The sequence below is a fragment of the Caretta caretta genome, chromosome 28, assembly GCF_965140235.1.
Source record: "Caretta caretta isolate rCarCar2 chromosome 28, rCarCar1.hap1, whole genome shotgun sequence".
In the NCBI taxonomy this organism is placed as follows: Eukaryota; Metazoa; Chordata; order Testudines; family Cheloniidae; genus Caretta; species Caretta caretta.
This window is the reverse complement of record NC_134233.1, coordinates 789,334-806,351: the sequence shown is the minus strand read 5'-3', so window position 1 is coordinate 806,351 and position 17,018 is coordinate 789,334. Positions and strand designations below refer to the sequence as shown.

General features: G+C 61.6%; 1 protein-coding gene across 2 annotated transcripts; it reads right to left on the bottom strand.

The window, feature by feature from the left end:
- Nucleotides 1-438: 438 nt before the first annotated feature.
- LOC125628760 (serine protease 55) lies at nucleotides 439-7,143 on the bottom strand. 2 transcript variants are annotated; one of them, XM_048834057.2, is made up of 6 exons: nucleotides 6,905-7,143; nucleotides 5,746-5,882; nucleotides 5,113-5,305; nucleotides 4,390-4,649; nucleotides 3,342-3,481; nucleotides 439-1,111 (listed from the first exon to the last, which is right to left on the bottom strand). In XM_048834057.2, the coding sequence occupies exons 2-6, from the start codon at nucleotides 5,870-5,872 to the stop codon at nucleotides 803-805; spliced, it is 1,029 nt and encodes a 342-aa protein (XP_048690014.2). In that variant the 5' UTR covers nucleotides 5,873-5,882; nucleotides 6,905-7,143; the 3' UTR covers nucleotides 439-802. The 2 variants fall into 2 exon arrangements, with proteins under 2 accessions (XP_048690014.2, XP_074979966.1); XM_075123865.1 differs by lacking the exons at nucleotides 439-1,111; nucleotides 5,746-5,882 and having other exon boundaries at nucleotides 2,831-3,481.
- Nucleotides 7,144-17,018: the final 9,875 nt, after the last annotated feature.

Here is a 17,018-nt window from a genome sequence, read left to right as displayed (position 1 = left end):
CCTGTGCCCCCCATTTCACTATCCTTGACCCCCTTCCTAGCACCCCTGCCCCCTCCCAGCCCTGCTGAATAAAGTCCTCCCAGATTCCTGGACCCCGACCCTCTGGACCCCCTGAACTGCCCGACCCTCCCAATGCTGCCCCCCACCCCTCAAAATAACCCCAATCCAGCCCTGCCCCCCCCCCATCGCCCCAGCCCCCTCCCCCCACCGTACCTGCTTCCTCCAGCTGATTTGAAGGTAAATACCCGGGCGCCCCGAGATTCCACTGTGACGTCACGGGGTTCCGGCTCCCCGGGGAACCCCCTCCCCCGCCCTGCCCCGGATCCCGCCACCCCCAGATTCCCCCCCCCACTCCTCTGGGGCCCCCTAGGGTGAGTGCCCTCCACTGCCCTCCCGGATGCCTGGGTCCCATCTCCCCTCCCCAGGGGTGGGCACCCTGCTCTGCCCTCCCGGACGCCTGGGTCCCATCTCCCCTCCCCCACCACCCCCTGGGGTGGGCACCCTGCCCTGCCCTGCTGGACGCCTGGGTCCCATCTCCCCTGCCCAGGGGTGAGCACCCTGCTCTGCCCTCCCGGATGCCTGGGTCCCATCTCCCCTCCCCAGGGGTGGGCACCCTGCCCTGCCCTGCCGGACGCCTGGGTCCCTATTCCCAGTGAACAGTTCGCTCTCCATTTCGCCACATAATATTTAATGCCCCTTCGCCCTCCTGCCCCCGAAGGGCGGCCAACGTCGCCCTCCCCTCCCAGAATCCTTTGCAGCGCCGGCCTTGTCCTCTTCCCAGCATGCCTTGCGTCTCGCTCACTCAGCCCAGCCACCTCCCCAGAGCCAGCCCCAGGGCGAGGCCGAGGGGCCGCCACGGGCAGGGGCGGGGCCCCCCGCCTCCGGTGACCCCCGGCTCCGCCTTCGGGGGGGTGGGCGTGGCCTGCTGGGGCCTCAGGGGTCTCCCCGCGGCGGCGGTGGCCTCGTCCATCCAGGCCCGGTAGTTGGCCACGCGGGTGTAGACGCCCGGGCGCTGGGGCCGCCCGCAGCCCCGGCCCCAGCTCACGACGCCCACCTGGTACCAGGGGGAGCCCCGGGGGGCCTGGCACTGCAGGGGCCCCCCGCTGTCACCCTGAAACGAGAGGCCGGGTCAGCCAAGCGAGGAGGAAAACGCAGCAGCAAGAAACCGAGAGGCCGAAGGAAGGAGGAAAGGGATCGACTCCCGAGCGAGGAAAGCAGCAAAGGAGGCCGGGCCGCAAGGAGCCGGAAAAGCAGGAAGGAGACGAGGCGAGGAAGGAAGGAGACGGGTCAATTAACAATTAACTGAGGAGGGGGAGAGCAAAAGGAGGAAAGGAGTCAAGGGAGGCGAAAACGAACCCACGAGAAAATCGAGGCCACGAACAAGCCCACGGGAGGAAACGACGGCGAAGCGGAGGAAGGCGAAAAGGGGGCGATGAACGAAGCTTGGAAGGAGAGGGCGGGTCACAGAGAAAGCGAAGGAACGAGATGCCGGAGAAAACACGAGACCGCGCCAGCGAGAGCCAAGAAACCGACGAGGGAGGAAGCGAAGGGAGGAGGGAGGAAGGACGGGGAGGAAAGAGGAAGCGAGGGAGGAAGGAGGCAGCGAAGGGGGAAGGAGGAAGGAAGGATGCGGAGGAGGAAGGAAGGAAGGAAAGAGGAAGCGAGGGAGGAAGCGAGGGAGGAAGGAGGCAGCGAAGGGGGAAGGAGGAAGGAAGGATGCGGAGGAGGAAGGAAGGAAGGAAAGAGGAAGCGAGGGAGGAAGCGAGGGAGGAAGGAGGCAGCGAAGGGGGAAGGAGGAAGGAAGGATGCGGAGGAGGAAGGAAGGAAGGAAAGAGGAAGCGAGGGAGGAAGCGAGGGAGGAAGCGAGGGAGGAAGGAGGCAGCGAAGGGGGAAGGAGGAAGGAAGGATGCGGAGGAGGAAGGAAGGAAGGAAAGAGGAAGCGAGGGAGGAAGCGAGGGAGGAAGGAGGCAGCGAAGGGGGAAGGAGGAAGGAAGGATGCGGAGGAGGAAGGAAGGAAGGAAAGAGGAAGCGAGGGAGGAAGCGAGGGAGGAAGGAGGCAGCGAAGGGGGAAGGAGGAAGGAAGGATGCGGAGGAGGAAGGAAGGAAGGAAAGAGGAAGCGAGGGAGGAAGCGAGGGAGGAAGGAGGCAGCGAAGGGGGAAGGAGGAAGGAAGGATGCGGAGGAGGAAGGAAGGAAGGAAAGAGGAAGCGAGGGAGGAAGCGAGGGAGGAAGGAGGCAGCGAAGGGGGAAGGAGGAAGGAAGGATGCGGAGGAGGAAGGAAGGAAGGAAAGAGGAAGCGAGGGAGGAAGCGAGGGAGGAAGGAGGCAGCGAAGGGGGAAGGAGGAAGGAAGGATGCGGAGGAGGAAGGAAGGAAGGAAAGAGGAAGCGAGGGAGGAAGCGAGGGAGGAAGGAGGCAGCGAAGGGGGAAGGAGGAAGGAAGGATGCGGAGGAGGAAGGAAGGAAGGAAAGAGGAAGCGAGGGAGGAAGCGAGGGAGGAAGGAGGCAGCGAAGGGGGAAGGAGGAAGGAAGGATGCGGAGGAGGAAGGAAGGAAGGAAAGAGGAAGCGAGGGAGGAAGCGAGGGGGGAGGGAGGAAGCAAGGGGGGCAGGAGGAAGCGAGGGGGCAGGACGGGCAGGAGGAAGGGGGGCAGGAGGAAGCGAGGGGGGCAGGAGGAAGCAAGGGGTCAGGATGGGCAGGAGGAAGGGGGGCAGGAGGAAGCAAGGGGGGCAGGAGGAAGCGAGGGGGGCAGGACGGGCAGGAGGAAGGGGGGCAGGAGGAAGCGAGGGGGGCAGGAGGAAGCGAGGGGGCAGGACGGGCAGGAGGAAGGAGGGCAGGAGGAAGTGAGGGGGGCAGGAGGAAGCGAGGGGTCAGGATGGGCAGGAGGAAGCGAGGGGGGCAGGACGGGCAGGAGGAAGGAGGGCAGGAGGAAGTGAGGGGGGCAGGAGGAAGCGAGGGGTCAGGATGGGCAGGAGGAAGCGAGGGGGGCAGGACGGGCAGGGGGCAGCGACCCCAGCAGGGAGGTGCCAGGCGGGGGCAGGATGGGAACGAAGCCGCCTTCGCGGGAACGGGGCAGACGGGGCCGCGTGAAGGACGAAGCCCCGGGGGGGGGGGCGTCCCCGGCCCAGGGACATGAGGGTGTCGGGGGACGTCGGGGGTGCAGTTGGGGGCCTTCAGGGGGGTCTGTGCAGCGGCCTGGGGGGGGTCCTGCTCCCTGGGGGTGGGTGGGGCAATGGCTGAGCCTCACCCTGTTGGGGGGGAGTTGGGGGAGGGGGCCCTGGGCGGGGGAGGGGATGGGCGGGGGAGGGGCTGAGGGGAAAGGGGGTTCTGGGCGGGGGGCCCTCACCTGGCAGGCGTCCCGGCCGCCCTCCTCGAGCCTGGCACAGACCATGTTTTGGGTCAGGGTCCCCATCCACCACATGCAGCGTAGCCAGTCGAGGATCCGCACGCCGGCCTCCCGCAGCACCCCCGACACCCGCTCCTGCCCTGCGAGAGACGGCACCGCAGCCTGGGCCGGAGCCCCCCGGGGACACCCCCCTGCCGGACCCCCTCAGCCAGCCACCCCCCCAGACCAAGCCCCCCATGGAAACCCTCCCCAGCCACACGCCCTCCTGTGACGCAGCGGGACTGTTCTTCGTGTTTCCTCTGATTCGTGTGGGGGTGCCTCAGTTTCCCCTAGGCAGTTCTTAAGTATCTAGGGGGTGGGATAAGGGTGTATGATCATTGCAGAGCCCTAGAGGGCAGGTGTGTGCAGGGGTCTGGACACAGAGAATGGCCGACACCCTGTTTCCTGGCCACGGATGGCCTGGCCCTTCCCCCCTGCAAGGTGAGAGCTGAAGGGTTGGAGAACAAAGGAATCGGTGACCTCCTGGCCCGGGACAGGGACAAAGCCCAGAGGAGGAGGGGCTGGGGGGAGTTTCAGTTTGGGGCTGGCTGGGACATGGAGTGAAGGGCAGACGTGGTTATCTGGCTCACTGCCCCCCAGAATGGACCCAGCTGAGGGGTCCCGTTCTCTGCACCTACAAGCTCTGTGTTAGACCATGTTCCTGTCGTCTAATAAACCTTCTGTTTTACTGGCTGGCTGAGAGTCCCGTCTGACTGCGAAGTTGGGGTGCAGGACCCTCTGGCTTCCCCAGGACCCCGCCTGAGCGGACTCGCTGTGGGAAGCGCACGGAGGGGCAGAGGATGCTGAATGCTCCGAGGTCAGACCCAGGAAGGTGGAAGCTGTGTGAGCTGCGTGTCCTGAAGACAGGCTGCTCACAGAAAGGCGACTGCCCCAGAGTCCTGACTGGCTTCATGGGGAGCAGTTCCAGAGCGTCGCCCGGGGACCCTGTGACACCCTGCAGCCCCCCCAGCCCCAGCCAGACTCCCCGAGGGCCCAGGCCCCCACTCACCGTACTCCGTGGTGCCCCACCCGGCCACGAAGCAGCTGCCCCACTGCCCGGCGTCCTCCTCCTCGTCCAGCTCCCCGGGCAGGCAGACGAGGCCGAGGCCCCGGCCGGGGGGCAGGGGCCGGCTCAGCAGGAGCAGGGCCAGGTCCGAGTCGTACGTGGTGCGGCTGTAGCTGGGGTGGGACAGGATCCGCCGAACCCGCCGGGTGACGCCGCCCACGCCCAGGGTCACGCTGCCGGCCGCCACCCTCACGTCCTGGGGCCTGGGCAGGGGCAGAGGGATGGCACCCCTCACTCCCGACCCGCAGCCCCTGTTACCCCAGCCCTGCCCCCCCCAGCGCCCCTCACTCCCGACCCCCAGCCCCTGTTACCCCAGCCCTGCCCCCCCCAGGCCCACCAGCACCCCTCACTCCCGACCCGCAGCCCCTGTTTCCCCAGCCCCTCCGGCGCCCCTCACTCCCGACCCCCAGCCCCTGTTTCCCCAGCCCTGCCCCCCCCAGCCCTGCCGGCGCCCCTCACTCCCGACCTGCAGCCCCAGTTACCCCAGCCCTGCCCCCCCCAGGCCCACCAGCACCCCTCACTCCCGACCCGCAGCCCCTGTTACCCCAGCCCTGCCCCCCCCAGCCCTGCCGGTGTCCCTCACTCCCGACCCGCAGCCCCAGTGACCCCAGCCCTGCCCCCCGAGCCCTGCCGGCACCCCTCACTCCCGAACCGCAGCCCCCTTACCGGATGTCGTGGAAGCAGTGGGCCGCGCTCAGCACCCACCAGGAGTGTATGACGCTCCCCCCACAGAAGTGGTGCCCTTGGGTCTGGATACTCACAATCCAGGGCCATTCCCCGGGGCGGCTTTTCTGCCCCCCGATGATGCGGGGCACGGGGGAGGTGCTGAGGCTGTCGTATCCCGGCCGGAAGCCACAGCCTGGGGAGACAGAGCCCCGGTTAGAGACATTCGCCCCCCTCTGCCTGCCAGCCCCCCATCCCTTCCCAGAGCTGGGAGAGAACCCAGGAGTCCTGGCTCCCAGCCCCCCTGCTCTAACCCACCAGCCCCCACTCCCCTCCCAGAGCTGGGGAGAGAACCCAGGAGTCCTGGCCCCCAGCCCTTCACATCTGCTGCTCCTGTAGCCAGCCCATTTAATGCCTGTGGCAGGTCTCCCACCCCCCCGCCCCCGTCCCCGTCCCCTGGATGACATCACAGCGCCGCATGTGTGACATCAGAGTCCGCCGTGACATCACAGGCAGCCAAAGCCTGGGAGGGGAGGGGTTGCCCTGTCCTGCACCCAGCCCCCTTCTGGGGCAGGGGGGAGGGCACGATTGGGGGAGGGGCACCTTCCCCCCCTTCAACCCCCCCCCGGCACCCACCTGTCACCCAGACGCCCGTGGCCCCAAGGAGGAGGAGGTCCAGCAGTAGCCAGGCTGCCATTGGCTGCCCCCAGCCGCGGGAGAGGCGGTGGGTGGGTGCAGGGGGAGGAGCTGCCCGCCGTGACATCACAGTAGCGCTGGCGATGACATCACAGTGACATTTAAAGGGCCGCGCGCGCACACACACGCTCCCCCTCCCCGGCCCCAGGTGCCCCTTCGCCCCGCTCTTCCTCCGGCCCCGCAGCAAGGGGGCCCAGGGAGAGACAGCAGACCCCCGAGAGGGGCCGGCGCATTGCAAGGAGATCCCCCCCCCCCGGCCGAGAGAGCACGGGGAGGGGGAGGGGGGGCGCGTCTCGGGGTCCGGGACGGGGGGGGGTTTAAGAATTTTTTAAAAATCTGTCTCTACTGTAATGTTCAGAGTTGCAGGAAGGACTCCCAGTCTCTGGCCCCCCCGCCCCAGGCCCTCGGCCCCAGGTCCCTCTTCCCCCAGCTTCCGGGCGTTCACGGTCGCTGCCCGGCCGCAGGTCTCCCCCGCGTCCCCAAGGCCATTTCATTGCTCCGGGGACAGTTCCCGGGAACGTTTCCAAAACCTCCCCATTCCCCCACTTGGGGCGGGGGCGGGGGGCAGGACGCCCGGTGACCAAGTGGGGGTTTCCCCCATGTTACGTGGTATGCGAGTCGCGCTGGTTTGCCTGAAGGCGGTGTGTGCCTCAGTTTCCCTGGGTTCCCGACGGCTCATAAGCGTCCCCGCCCCCCAGCCAGTGAGAGTTAGGGGCCAAGAAGACCGGAGGCCGCAAACCCCACCAGGGAGCCCTTGGCAACTTTCCAGAGCTTGGAGCGTTGGGCCCAGCGTGACCGGAAACCACAACACTTCCTTTCCTCGCTCCCGTTTAAACACAACCCGGGTTTGGACAAACTCGCTCCCCCTGCCCCCCCAGCACAACGCAGGCCTGGGCCCCCTTACCCCTGTCCACGTCCCTCCCTCCCCGGACCTGGCTCTGGGGGGCAGGGACAGGGGCAAGGGGGGGACGCAAGGTAAAAATCTGGGGACCCCTGTAATAAATAATCAACGGGCAGTGTGGCCTAGTGGGCAGAGCACGCGAGAGACCTTCACGGGCCTCAGTTTCCCCGTCTGTGAAGTGGGGCTAATGATACCCACCTGCTTTGTAAAGTGTGTTGAGATCTCCGGAGGGGAAGGGCTGCATCGGAGCCGGCAGATCCTCTAAGACAGTGGCCGACACCCTGTCCCCTGAGGGCCTGGGCCCCTGTCAGGGACTCCCAGGTCGTGCCCACTCTTGGCCCCGTGCGGTCCGTGGGGGGAACCCCCTTCAGCGCGACAGCCCTTCTCGGGGGTCCACTCTCTTGGCGGTCCAGCCCCTCCACCTCCTGGGTGTCACGGAGTCCCTGGGCGATGCTCTGGAACTGCTCCCCATGAAGCCAGTCAGGACTCTGGGGTAGTCGCCTTTCTGTGAGCAGCCTGTCTTCAGGACACACAGCTCACACAGCTTCCACCTTCCTGGGTCTGACCTCGGAGCATTCAGCATCCTCTGCCTCTCCGTGCGCTTCCCACAGCGAGTCCGCTCAGGCGGGGCTCCTGGGGAAGCCAGAGGGTCCTGCCCCCCAACTCCGCAGTCAGATGTGACTCTCAGCCAGCCAGTAAAACAGAAGGTTTATTAGACGACAGGAACATGGTCTAAAACAGAGCTTGCAGGTGCAGAGAACGGGACCCCTCAGCTGGGTCCATTTTGGGGGGCAGTGAGCCAGACAACCACGTCTGCCCTTCACTCCATGTCCCAGCCAGCCCCAAACTGAAAACCCCCTCCAGCCCCTCCTCCTCTGGGCTTTGTTCCTTTCCCGGGCCAGGAGGTCACCGGATTCCTTTGTTCTCCAACCCTTCAGCTCTCACCTTGCAGGGGGGGAAGGGCCCAGGCCATCAGTTGCCAGGAAACAGGGTGTCGGCCATTCTCTGTGTCCAGACTCCTGCACACACATGCCCTCTAGGGCTCTGCAATGATCATACACCCTTACCCCACCCCCTAGATACTTAAGAACTGCATAGGGGAAACTGAGGCACCCCCACACTATTCAGAGGAAACATTAAGAACAGTCCCACTTCGTCACATCTCTCCCCCCTTCGAGATCGAACTGAGCGGGGTCACTTTAGCCGGTGACCTGGGGAAGTTCGAAGCCACCAACGTTCCCATGGATGACCCAGCATCTCTCCCATTCCTTGGTAGGAGTTACACCAGGCCCTTCCAGTTTCACGCCCTCCCTTAGGTCAGGGGTGGTCGATAGCACTCGCAGGCCGCATGTGGGAAGGTTTATGCAGCCCATGCCCTTTGGCCACCCCAAGAATGTCTCCCCATTGACCATCACCTTCTGCTCCCACTGGGGGTCCGAGGGGCCTGACCCCAGGGAACTCCACACAGACATATAGGTTGGGGTCAGGAGTGGGAGCCTGTCCACCTCCCCACCCATCTGGCTGATGGAGTCTGTGGCCTTGGGACCCAGCAAGGGAGCTAGACACCAGGGCTTTTCCGCAGGGTCCCCCTGGTTCAAATCTCCAGCCTGCTCAAAGGCAGTGAGGTGGGCATCCACACACCCCCCCCTCCTTAACCAGGGGCAGCAATTTAGTCTCGAGGTTCCCTGCGGAACTGGCCCCCCGGGATCTATCCCCACTCACCCCGGGGAGGTCCCCTAGGCCTCTCCGCTCCCCCACCGCCAGTTCATGCTGCTGCTGCTTCTGCAGCTCTTTCTCGGGCTCTCGCTGTCTCCCATGGTCCTCTTGCTCTCTCAGACTCAGCTGCAATCCCGTCCGTCTCGATCCCCCGATGGGGAACCCGATCGTGAAGACCCTCGTCTGGTCGGGGACAGGAGTCTTGGCGATGCCTGGCTCCCGCTCCAGCTGCTCCCAGATCCTGCTATAGCCCCAGTTGGGGTCAGGAATCTGTTCCTTAGAGCGGTCATCCTCCTCCAGCTGCACGATTAACTCTGCTTTGGTGAACTTTCCAATGCTCAACCCTCTCTTTCTGCACAGGGTTACAATGTCCTTCTTAAGGAGACGGTGACAGGCCATCACTCCGCTCCTCCCAAGTTGTTGTGGACTCACAGGCCCGTGTGTTCTCAGCTCCCCACGGTTTCCAGGGAGAACCCCTAGTGTGCCAGCCCTTCTCGAGGTCACCACCTCTTTGCCAGGGTCGAGCTGCAGACTCCTCCGCCCCTTGGACTGCTCGCTGCAGTCCCCAGGGGAACCCTGTTACTGCACAATCCTTCTCGCTGGTCACACACTCCCAGGGGTTAACCGCCCCCCGAAACCGCTCCTCTCTGAGCCTTCAGCAGGCCTGGTCCTCGGCAATCCCCCTTCGTGTTACTGCTCCCCAGTCACTTACTGCAGGAAGCACCATCCACGGGGTGCAGTACATCCCACCGCTGCCACCAGTTGTCACGGAGTCCCTGGGCGATGCTCTGGAACTGCTCCCCATGAAGCCAGTCAGGACTCTGGGGCAGTCGCCTTTCTGTGAGCAGCCTGTCTGCAGGACACACAGCTCACCCGGCTTCCACCTTCCTGGGTCTGACCTCGGAGCATTCAGCATCCTCTGCCCCTCCGTGCGCTTCCCACAGCGAGTCCGCTCAGGCGGGGCTCCTGGGGAAGCCAGAGGGTCCTGCACCCCAACTTCGCAGTCAGACGTGACTCTCAGCCAGCCAGTAAAACAGAAGGTTTATTAGACGACAGGAACATGGTCTAAAACAGAGCTTGCAGGTGCAGAGAACGGGACCCCTCAGCTGGGTCCATTCTGGGGGGCAGTGAGCCAGACAACCCCGTCTGCACTTCACTCCATGTCCCAGCCAGCCCCAAACTGAAAACCCCCTCCAGCCCCTCCTCCTCTGGGCTTTGTTCCTTTCCTGGGCCAGGAGGTCACCTGATTCCTTTGTTCTCCAACCCTTCAGCTCTCACCTTGCAGGGGGGGAAGGGCCCAGGCCATCAGTTGCCAGGAAACAGGGTGTCGGCCATTCTCTGTGTCCAGACTCCTGCATACACCTGCCCTCTAGGGCTCTGCAATGATCATACACCCTTACCCCACCACCTAGATACTTAAGAACTGCCTAGGGGAAACTGAGGCACCCCCACACTATTCAGAGGAAACATTAAGAACAGTCCCACTTCGTCACACGCACCTCTCAGAGCCTTAGCCTGCCTGTCTCTGCCATGGGCCCCCTCAGAGAGTCCCCTCGCTCGGGACCCCCGGGGCCTCCATTCCCAGAGGGAATAATGCCCCTGTTCTCTAGACTGGAGCGACTCCCAGCCAGCGTAAAACAGGAGGGGTTAGTGAGCGTCTGAACCCAGCCCAGGAAACTCTCTGGGCCCCCAGGCCTGGCCTCCCTCAGCACAGCATATCTAGGTCTGTCCCGCATCCAGGGGGGCTCTGGGGGCTCCCTCTCTCCAGCCCCGAGCCCCCCTGCTTCCCAGCTGGGCATCTGCTATCACCAGCCTCAAGCCCCCCCCCCCCCCCCCCCGTCCATTGTCTCCTCTCCAGGAAACAGGGTCGCCTTGGCCCCCTCTCCCCTCATCTGTCCTCTGGCCCCCCTGGCTGGGACCGGCTGGTCAGGTCACTGGGTCCTCCCACTGGCCAGACCCGGCTGGGACTCCTGAACTGGGCCTCCCGGCCACCACGTCACCAGTCGCTGGGGTCTCCATTCTCGTCGCCAGTTGCTGGGGTCTCCATTCTCCAGGCCGTCAGTTTAGAGCTGGCTGGGGAGGTCCAGCACTGGGGTCTGGGCTCCCCACCCCCCAGAATGGACCCGGCTGAGGGGTCCCGGTCTCTGCACCTACAAGCTCTGTGTCAGACCATGTTCCTGTCGTCTAATAAACCTTCTGTGTTACTGGCTGGCTGAGAGTCCCGTCTGACTGCGGAGTTGGGGGGCAGGACCCTCTGGCTTCCCCAGGACCCCGCCTGGGCGGACTCGCTGTGGGAACTGCCTGGAGGGGCAGAGGAGGCTGAAGGCTCCGAGGTCAGACCCAGGAAGGGGGAAGCCGGGTGAGCTGTGTGTCCTTCCCGGAGAGGAGACTGCCCCAGAGTCCTGCCTGGCTTAGAGCATCGCCCAGGGACCCCGTGACACCAAGCTGACACCAAGCTTTCGACAGGGTAACAAGCCTTGTGGATAGAGGGGAAGTGGTAGACGTGACTTTAGTAAGGTTTTTGATACTGGCTGCCATGACCCTCTCATAAACAAACGGGAACTGCGAGTGCAGAGAGGAGTTCTCCGTGGTTCACAGTCAGGCTGGAAGGGCGTGAGAGGGGTCCCACATGGATCGGTTCTGTTCAATAATAGCATAGAGAGGACACTGATAAAGTTTGCGGACGACACCAAGCTGGGAGGGGCTGCGAGTGCTTTGGAGGATAGGATTAAAATTCAAAATGATCTGGACAAACCGGAGAAATGGTCTGAAGTAAACAGGATGAAATTCAATCAGGACAAATGCAAAGTACTCCCCCTAGGAAGGAACAATCAGTTACACACACACGCAATGGGAAAGGACGGCCTAGGAAGGAGTACTGGGGAAAGGGATCTGGGGCTCACAGTGGACCACAAGCTAAATATGAGTCAACAGGGTGACGCTGTTGCAAAACAAGCCAACATCGTTCTGAGCTGTATTAGCAGGAGCGCTGTAAGCAAGACCCAAGAAGTAATTCTCCTGCTCTGCTCCCGGCTGATTAGGCCTCAACTGGAGGAGTGTGTCCAGTTCTGGGCGCCACATTTCAGGAAAGAGGTAGACAAATTGGAGAGAAAAGGAGGACTTGTGGCACCTTAGAGACTAACCAATTTATTTGAGCATGAGCTTTCGTGAGCTACAGCTCACTTCATCGGATGAAGCTCATGCTCAAATAAATTGGTTAGTCTCTAAGGTGCCACAAGTCCTCCTTTTCTTTTTGCGAATACAGACTAACACGGCTGTTACTCTGAAATTGGAGAGAGGCCAGAGAAGAGCAACACAAATGATGAAAGGTCTAGAAAACATGAGCGATGAGGGAAGATTGAAAAACTTGGGTTTGTTTAGTCTGGAGAAGAGAAGCCTGAGAGGGGCCATGAGAACAGTTTTCAAGCGCATAAAAGGTTGTTACAAGGAGGGAGAAGAATTGTTCTTCTTAACCTCTGAGGCTAGGTGTCACGGAGTCCCCGGGCGATGCTCTGGAACTGCTCCCCATGAAGCCAGTCAGGACTCTGGGGTAGTCGCCTTTCTGTGAGCAGCCTGTCTTCAGGACACACAGCTCACCCGGCTTCCACCTTCCTGGGTCTGACCTCGGAGCATTCAGCATCCTCTGCCCCTCCGTGCGCTTCCCACAGCGAGTCCGCTCAGGCGGCGCTCCTGGGGAGGCCAGAGGGTCCTGCACCCCAACTTCGCAGTCAGACGTGACTCTCAGCCAGCCAGTAAAACAGAAGGTTTATTAGACGACAGGAACATGGTCTAAAACAGAGCTTGCAGGTGCAGAGAACGGGACCCCTCAGCTGGGTCCATTCTGGGGGGCAGTGAGCCAGACAACCACGTCTGCACTTCACTCCATGTCCCAGCCAGCCCCAAACTGAAAACCCCTCCAGCCCCTCCTCCTCTGGGCTTCGTTCCTTTCCCGGGCCAGGAGGTCACCTGATTCCTTTGTTCTCCAACCCTTCAGCTCTCACCTTGCAGGGGGGGAAGGGCCCAGGCCATTAGTTGCCAGGAAACAGGGTGTCGGCCATTCTCTGTGTCCAGACTCCTGCATACACCTGCCCTCTAGGGCTCTGCAATGATCATACACCCTTACCCCACCACCTAGATACTTAAGAACTGCATAGGGGAAACTGAGGCACCCCCACACTATTCAGAGGAAACATTAAGAACAGGCCCACTTCGTCACATCTCTCCCCCCTTCGAGATCGAACTGAGCGGGGTCACTTTACCCGGTGACCTGGGGAAGTTTGAAGCCACCAATGTTCCCATGGATGCCCCAGCATCTCTCCCGTTCCTTGGTAGGAGTTACACCAGGCCCTTCCAGTTTCACGCCCTCCCTTAGGTCGGGGGTGGTCGATAGCACTAGCAGGCTGCATGTGGGAAGGTTTCTGCAGCCCATGCCCTTTGGCCACCCCAAAACCCCAGGGGGTCAAACTGGGATCGGGTCTTCTCCCAGCGCTCCAGTCTGGAGGGCTGCAATTCGGGCTCTCTTGGTTAAGGGCCCCCATCTTGACCTGGGCCACATACTGTTCACTTACAGAACTAGCATGGAGACATCCCTTTCCCAACAACCTTGTCTCCCCAACAAGCTGGCCAAACACAGCCACTTGGTTATAGGACGGTATACCTTTCTTAACAGCTTTCACTCCATCTGAGACCTTCTCAAAGCTCTCCACACTGGATCTTTCAACAGGAAAGTCAGTGGATCCATTCACAACAGAAAATTTCTGGCTGTTAGGAACTGAAACTTTCTTGATTAAATCACTTTCACACCCTTCAGTGGCAGTAAACTGCTTGCAAAGACTCCATGAGGATTCCTTTCCCGAGGGCTTTTCTATGCAACAATTCACCCCCTCCCAGAAATTCTGCTCTTACCCTCTTTACCTAGGGCTTGCTCTAGGGGAACACTTTCCTGAGCAACTACAGACTCTTTCTGGGTCTCCCTTACATCCAGAATCACCTCTGGCCCATCAGGCGGATTCCTACACAATCCCCTTTCATGCAAACTTACAGACTTCCTAGATACAAGGTTAGAAGCATTCTCCTTCCCTTTGCCACACACAAGTTCAGGAATCTTTTCCTTCTTGCTACAGGTTTCCACACCCTCAGTAGGTTCCACAATCACATCACCTTCCTGCTCTCCTTGTGCCCTGGCTAGGATCTCACCCTGATTAGACAGAGTTGCTACACCCTTTCCAACAACACACTAGCAACAGGCAAAATACAAGCACCAGAATTGTCTGGTCTCGGGGATTTTACATAGACCCTAACTGGATGCGACCTAGTTACAGGGCCATTCTCCCGAGCAGACAGAAACTTAGGACCCTTCCCTTCCTGGGCTTTAGCTGAATCCAGAACCAACTCTGAGACAACTGCATGACCCTCAACCATCACAGGCTGAAAGGCCCCTTCTGTCTGCTCCACAGACCAAGAAGAGCCGGACACATTTTCTCCTTTACCAGACACACAGGTTGGGATCTCATTCCCTTTGTCCCAGCACACAAGGCTGGTCACAGACAACTGCTTGGAGATCAGGGTAGCTCCCTCCATAGGCAAGTCAATACCCCTGACAGACAGAGACCCATTTCCTTCACTGTCCCAATTCTCCACCCAGCTAACAGGTAAGGTCCAGGGACTCTCATCTTCCACTCTCCTCGCCTTCCCACCCTGCTGACTGGACACAGCCATCAGCTCACAAGGCTGCCTAGGCTCATCCAAACTTCCCTTACCAAGCACCTTGCCACTCCCCACAGATCCCCTGCCCTGCCTGTGTCTCCCCCCACTCAGCTGGGGTCTCAGCTCCCACTGTGCTCAGCACTGCCCTTGCTGTCCCAGTGGGGGCAGGCCACTGCTTTCCTCACTGCATCAGAGCCAGCGAGAGTCCCCAGTCTGGTGTGCAAGGGGGCAGGGAGCATCTCTCTGTCCCACCGAGTCCCAGGGGTCTGGTTACAGGCAGGCAGGTAGCCTGAGCCTAGTGGCTCCTCCCTGCTGCCAGCCAGGTCATCTGCATTTTCACTGACCATTTCCCTCTCCACCGATTGGTTCCCTGGATTCAAATTCAAACCCTCGGCAGTTACAGGAGCAGGGCCTGGATCCTGTCCCAAAGAGACACAGTCACCCCACAACAGGGTCTCGCAGCTGGTGTCCTGGGGCACCCCAACGGCCAGCCAGCCCCACCCCTCCTGGGTCTGCACAGGGATCTGGGCCATAGGCAGGGCGAGGGGCTTCGTCCCTGGGACCCTCACCCAGCTCACACAGGCCCTCAGCCTCTGAGGCTGCACCACCCAGGGTCTGACACCAGTTCTCTCTGTCCCAGGATCTCGCCACCCCAGGAATGTCTCCCCATTGACCATCCCCTTCCGCTCCCACTGGGGGTCCGAGGGGCCTGACCCCAGGGAACTCCACACAGACATATAGGTTGGGGTCAGGAGTGGGAGCCTGTCCACCTCCCCACCCATCTGGCTGATGGAGTCTGTGGCCTTGGGACCCAGCAAGGGAGCTAGACACCGGGGTTTTCCGCAGGGTCCCCCTGGTTCAGATCTCCAGCCTGCTCAAAGGCAGTGAGGTGGGCATCCACACACCCCCCCTTAACTAGGGGCAGCAATTTAGTCTCGAGGTTCCCTGCGGAACTGGCCCCCCGGGATCTATCCCCACTCACCCCGGGGAGGTCCCCTCGGCCTCTCCGCCCCACCACTGCCAGTTCATCCTGCTGCTGCTTCTGCAGCTCTTTCTTGGGCTCTCGCTGTCTCCCACGGTCCTCTTGCTCTCTCAGACTCAGCTCCAATCCCGTCCGTCTCCGATCCCCCAATGGGGAACCCGATCGTGAATACCCCCGTCTGGTCGGGGACAGGAGTCTTGGCGATGCCTGGCTCCCGCTCCAGCTGCTCCCAGATCCTGCTATAGCCCCAGTTGGGGTCAGGAATCTGTTCCTTAGAGCGGTCATCCTCCTCCAGCTGCACGATTAACTCTGCTTTGGTGAACTTTCCAACGCTCAACCCTCTCTGTTTGCACAGGGTTACAATGTCCTTCTTAAGGAGACAGTGACAGGCCGTCACTCCGCTCCTCCCAAGTTGTCGTGGACTCACAGGCCCGTGTGTTCTCAGCTCCCCACGGTTTCCAGGGAGAACCCCTAGTGTGCCAGCCCTTCTCGAGGTCACCACCTCTTTGCCAGGGTCGAGCTGCAGACTCCTCCGCCCCTTGGACTGCTCGCTGCAATCCCCAGGGGAACCCTGCTACTGCACAGTCCTTCTCGCTGGTCACACACTCCCAGGGGTTAACCGCCCCCCGAAACCGCTCCTCTCTGAGCCTTCAGCAGGCCTAGTCCTCAGCAATCCCCCTTCGTGTTACTGCTCCCCAGTCACTTACTGCAGGAAGCACCATCCACGGGGTGCAGTACATCCCACCGCTGCCACCAGTTGTCACGGAGTCCCCGGGCGATGCTCTGGAACTGCTCCCCATGAAGCCAGTCAGGACTCTGGGGTAGTCGCCTTTCTGTGAGCAGCCTGTCTTCAGGACACACAGCTCACCCGGCTTCCACCTTCCTGGGTCTGACCTCGGAGCATTCAGCATCCTCTGCCTCTCCGTGCGCTTCCCACAGCGAGTCCGCTCAGGCGGCGCTCCTGGGGAGGCCAGAGGGTCCTGCACCCCAACTTCGCAGTCAGACGTGACTCTCAGCCAGCCAGTAAAACAGAAGGTTTATTAGACGACAGGAACATGGTCTAAAACAGAGCTTGCAGGTGCAGAGAACGGGACCCCTCAGCTGGGTCCATTCTGGGGGGCAGTGAGCCAGACAACCCCGTCTGCACTTCACTCCATGTCCCAGCCAGCCCCAAACTGAAAACCCCTCCAGCCCCTCCTCCTCTGGGCTTCGTTCCTTTCCCGGGCCAGGAGGTCACCTGATTCCTTTGTTCTCCAACCCTTCAGCTCTCACCTTGCAGGGGGGGAAGGGCCCAGGCCATCAGTTGCCAGGAAACAGGGTGTCGGCCATTCTCTGTGTCCAGACTCCTGCACACACCTGCCCTCTAGGGCTCTGCAATGATCATACACCCTTACTCCACCCCCTAGATACTTAAGAACTGCATAGGGGAAACTGAGGCACCCCCACACTATTCAGAGGAAACATTAAGAACAGGCCCACTTCGTCACACTAGGACAAGAAGCAGTGGGCTTAAATTGCAGCGAGGACGGTTTAGGTTGGACATTAGAAGAACTTCCTACCTGTCGGGGTGGTGAAGCCCTGGAATAAATCGCCCAGGGCGGTTGTGGGATCTCCATCATGGGGGATTTGTAAGAGCAGGTTGGACAAACCCGTCAGGGATGGGCTAGATAATCCTTAGTCCGGCCACGAGTGCAGGGGACGGGACGAGAGACCTCTCGAGGCCCCTTCCAGTTCTATGCTTCTCTGATTCGAAATTGCTGAGTTAAATCGCTTTAAACCAACCCACCCTGCTCCCCCCGGCCTGCGAACTCCCCTTGGGTCCCTGCTCCCCACCCCGACCCAGGATGTTTCTACTAATCTGCCCCCAATCCCAGCCCCCCTTGCCCCCAGCAGGGTGTATCTTTCCCC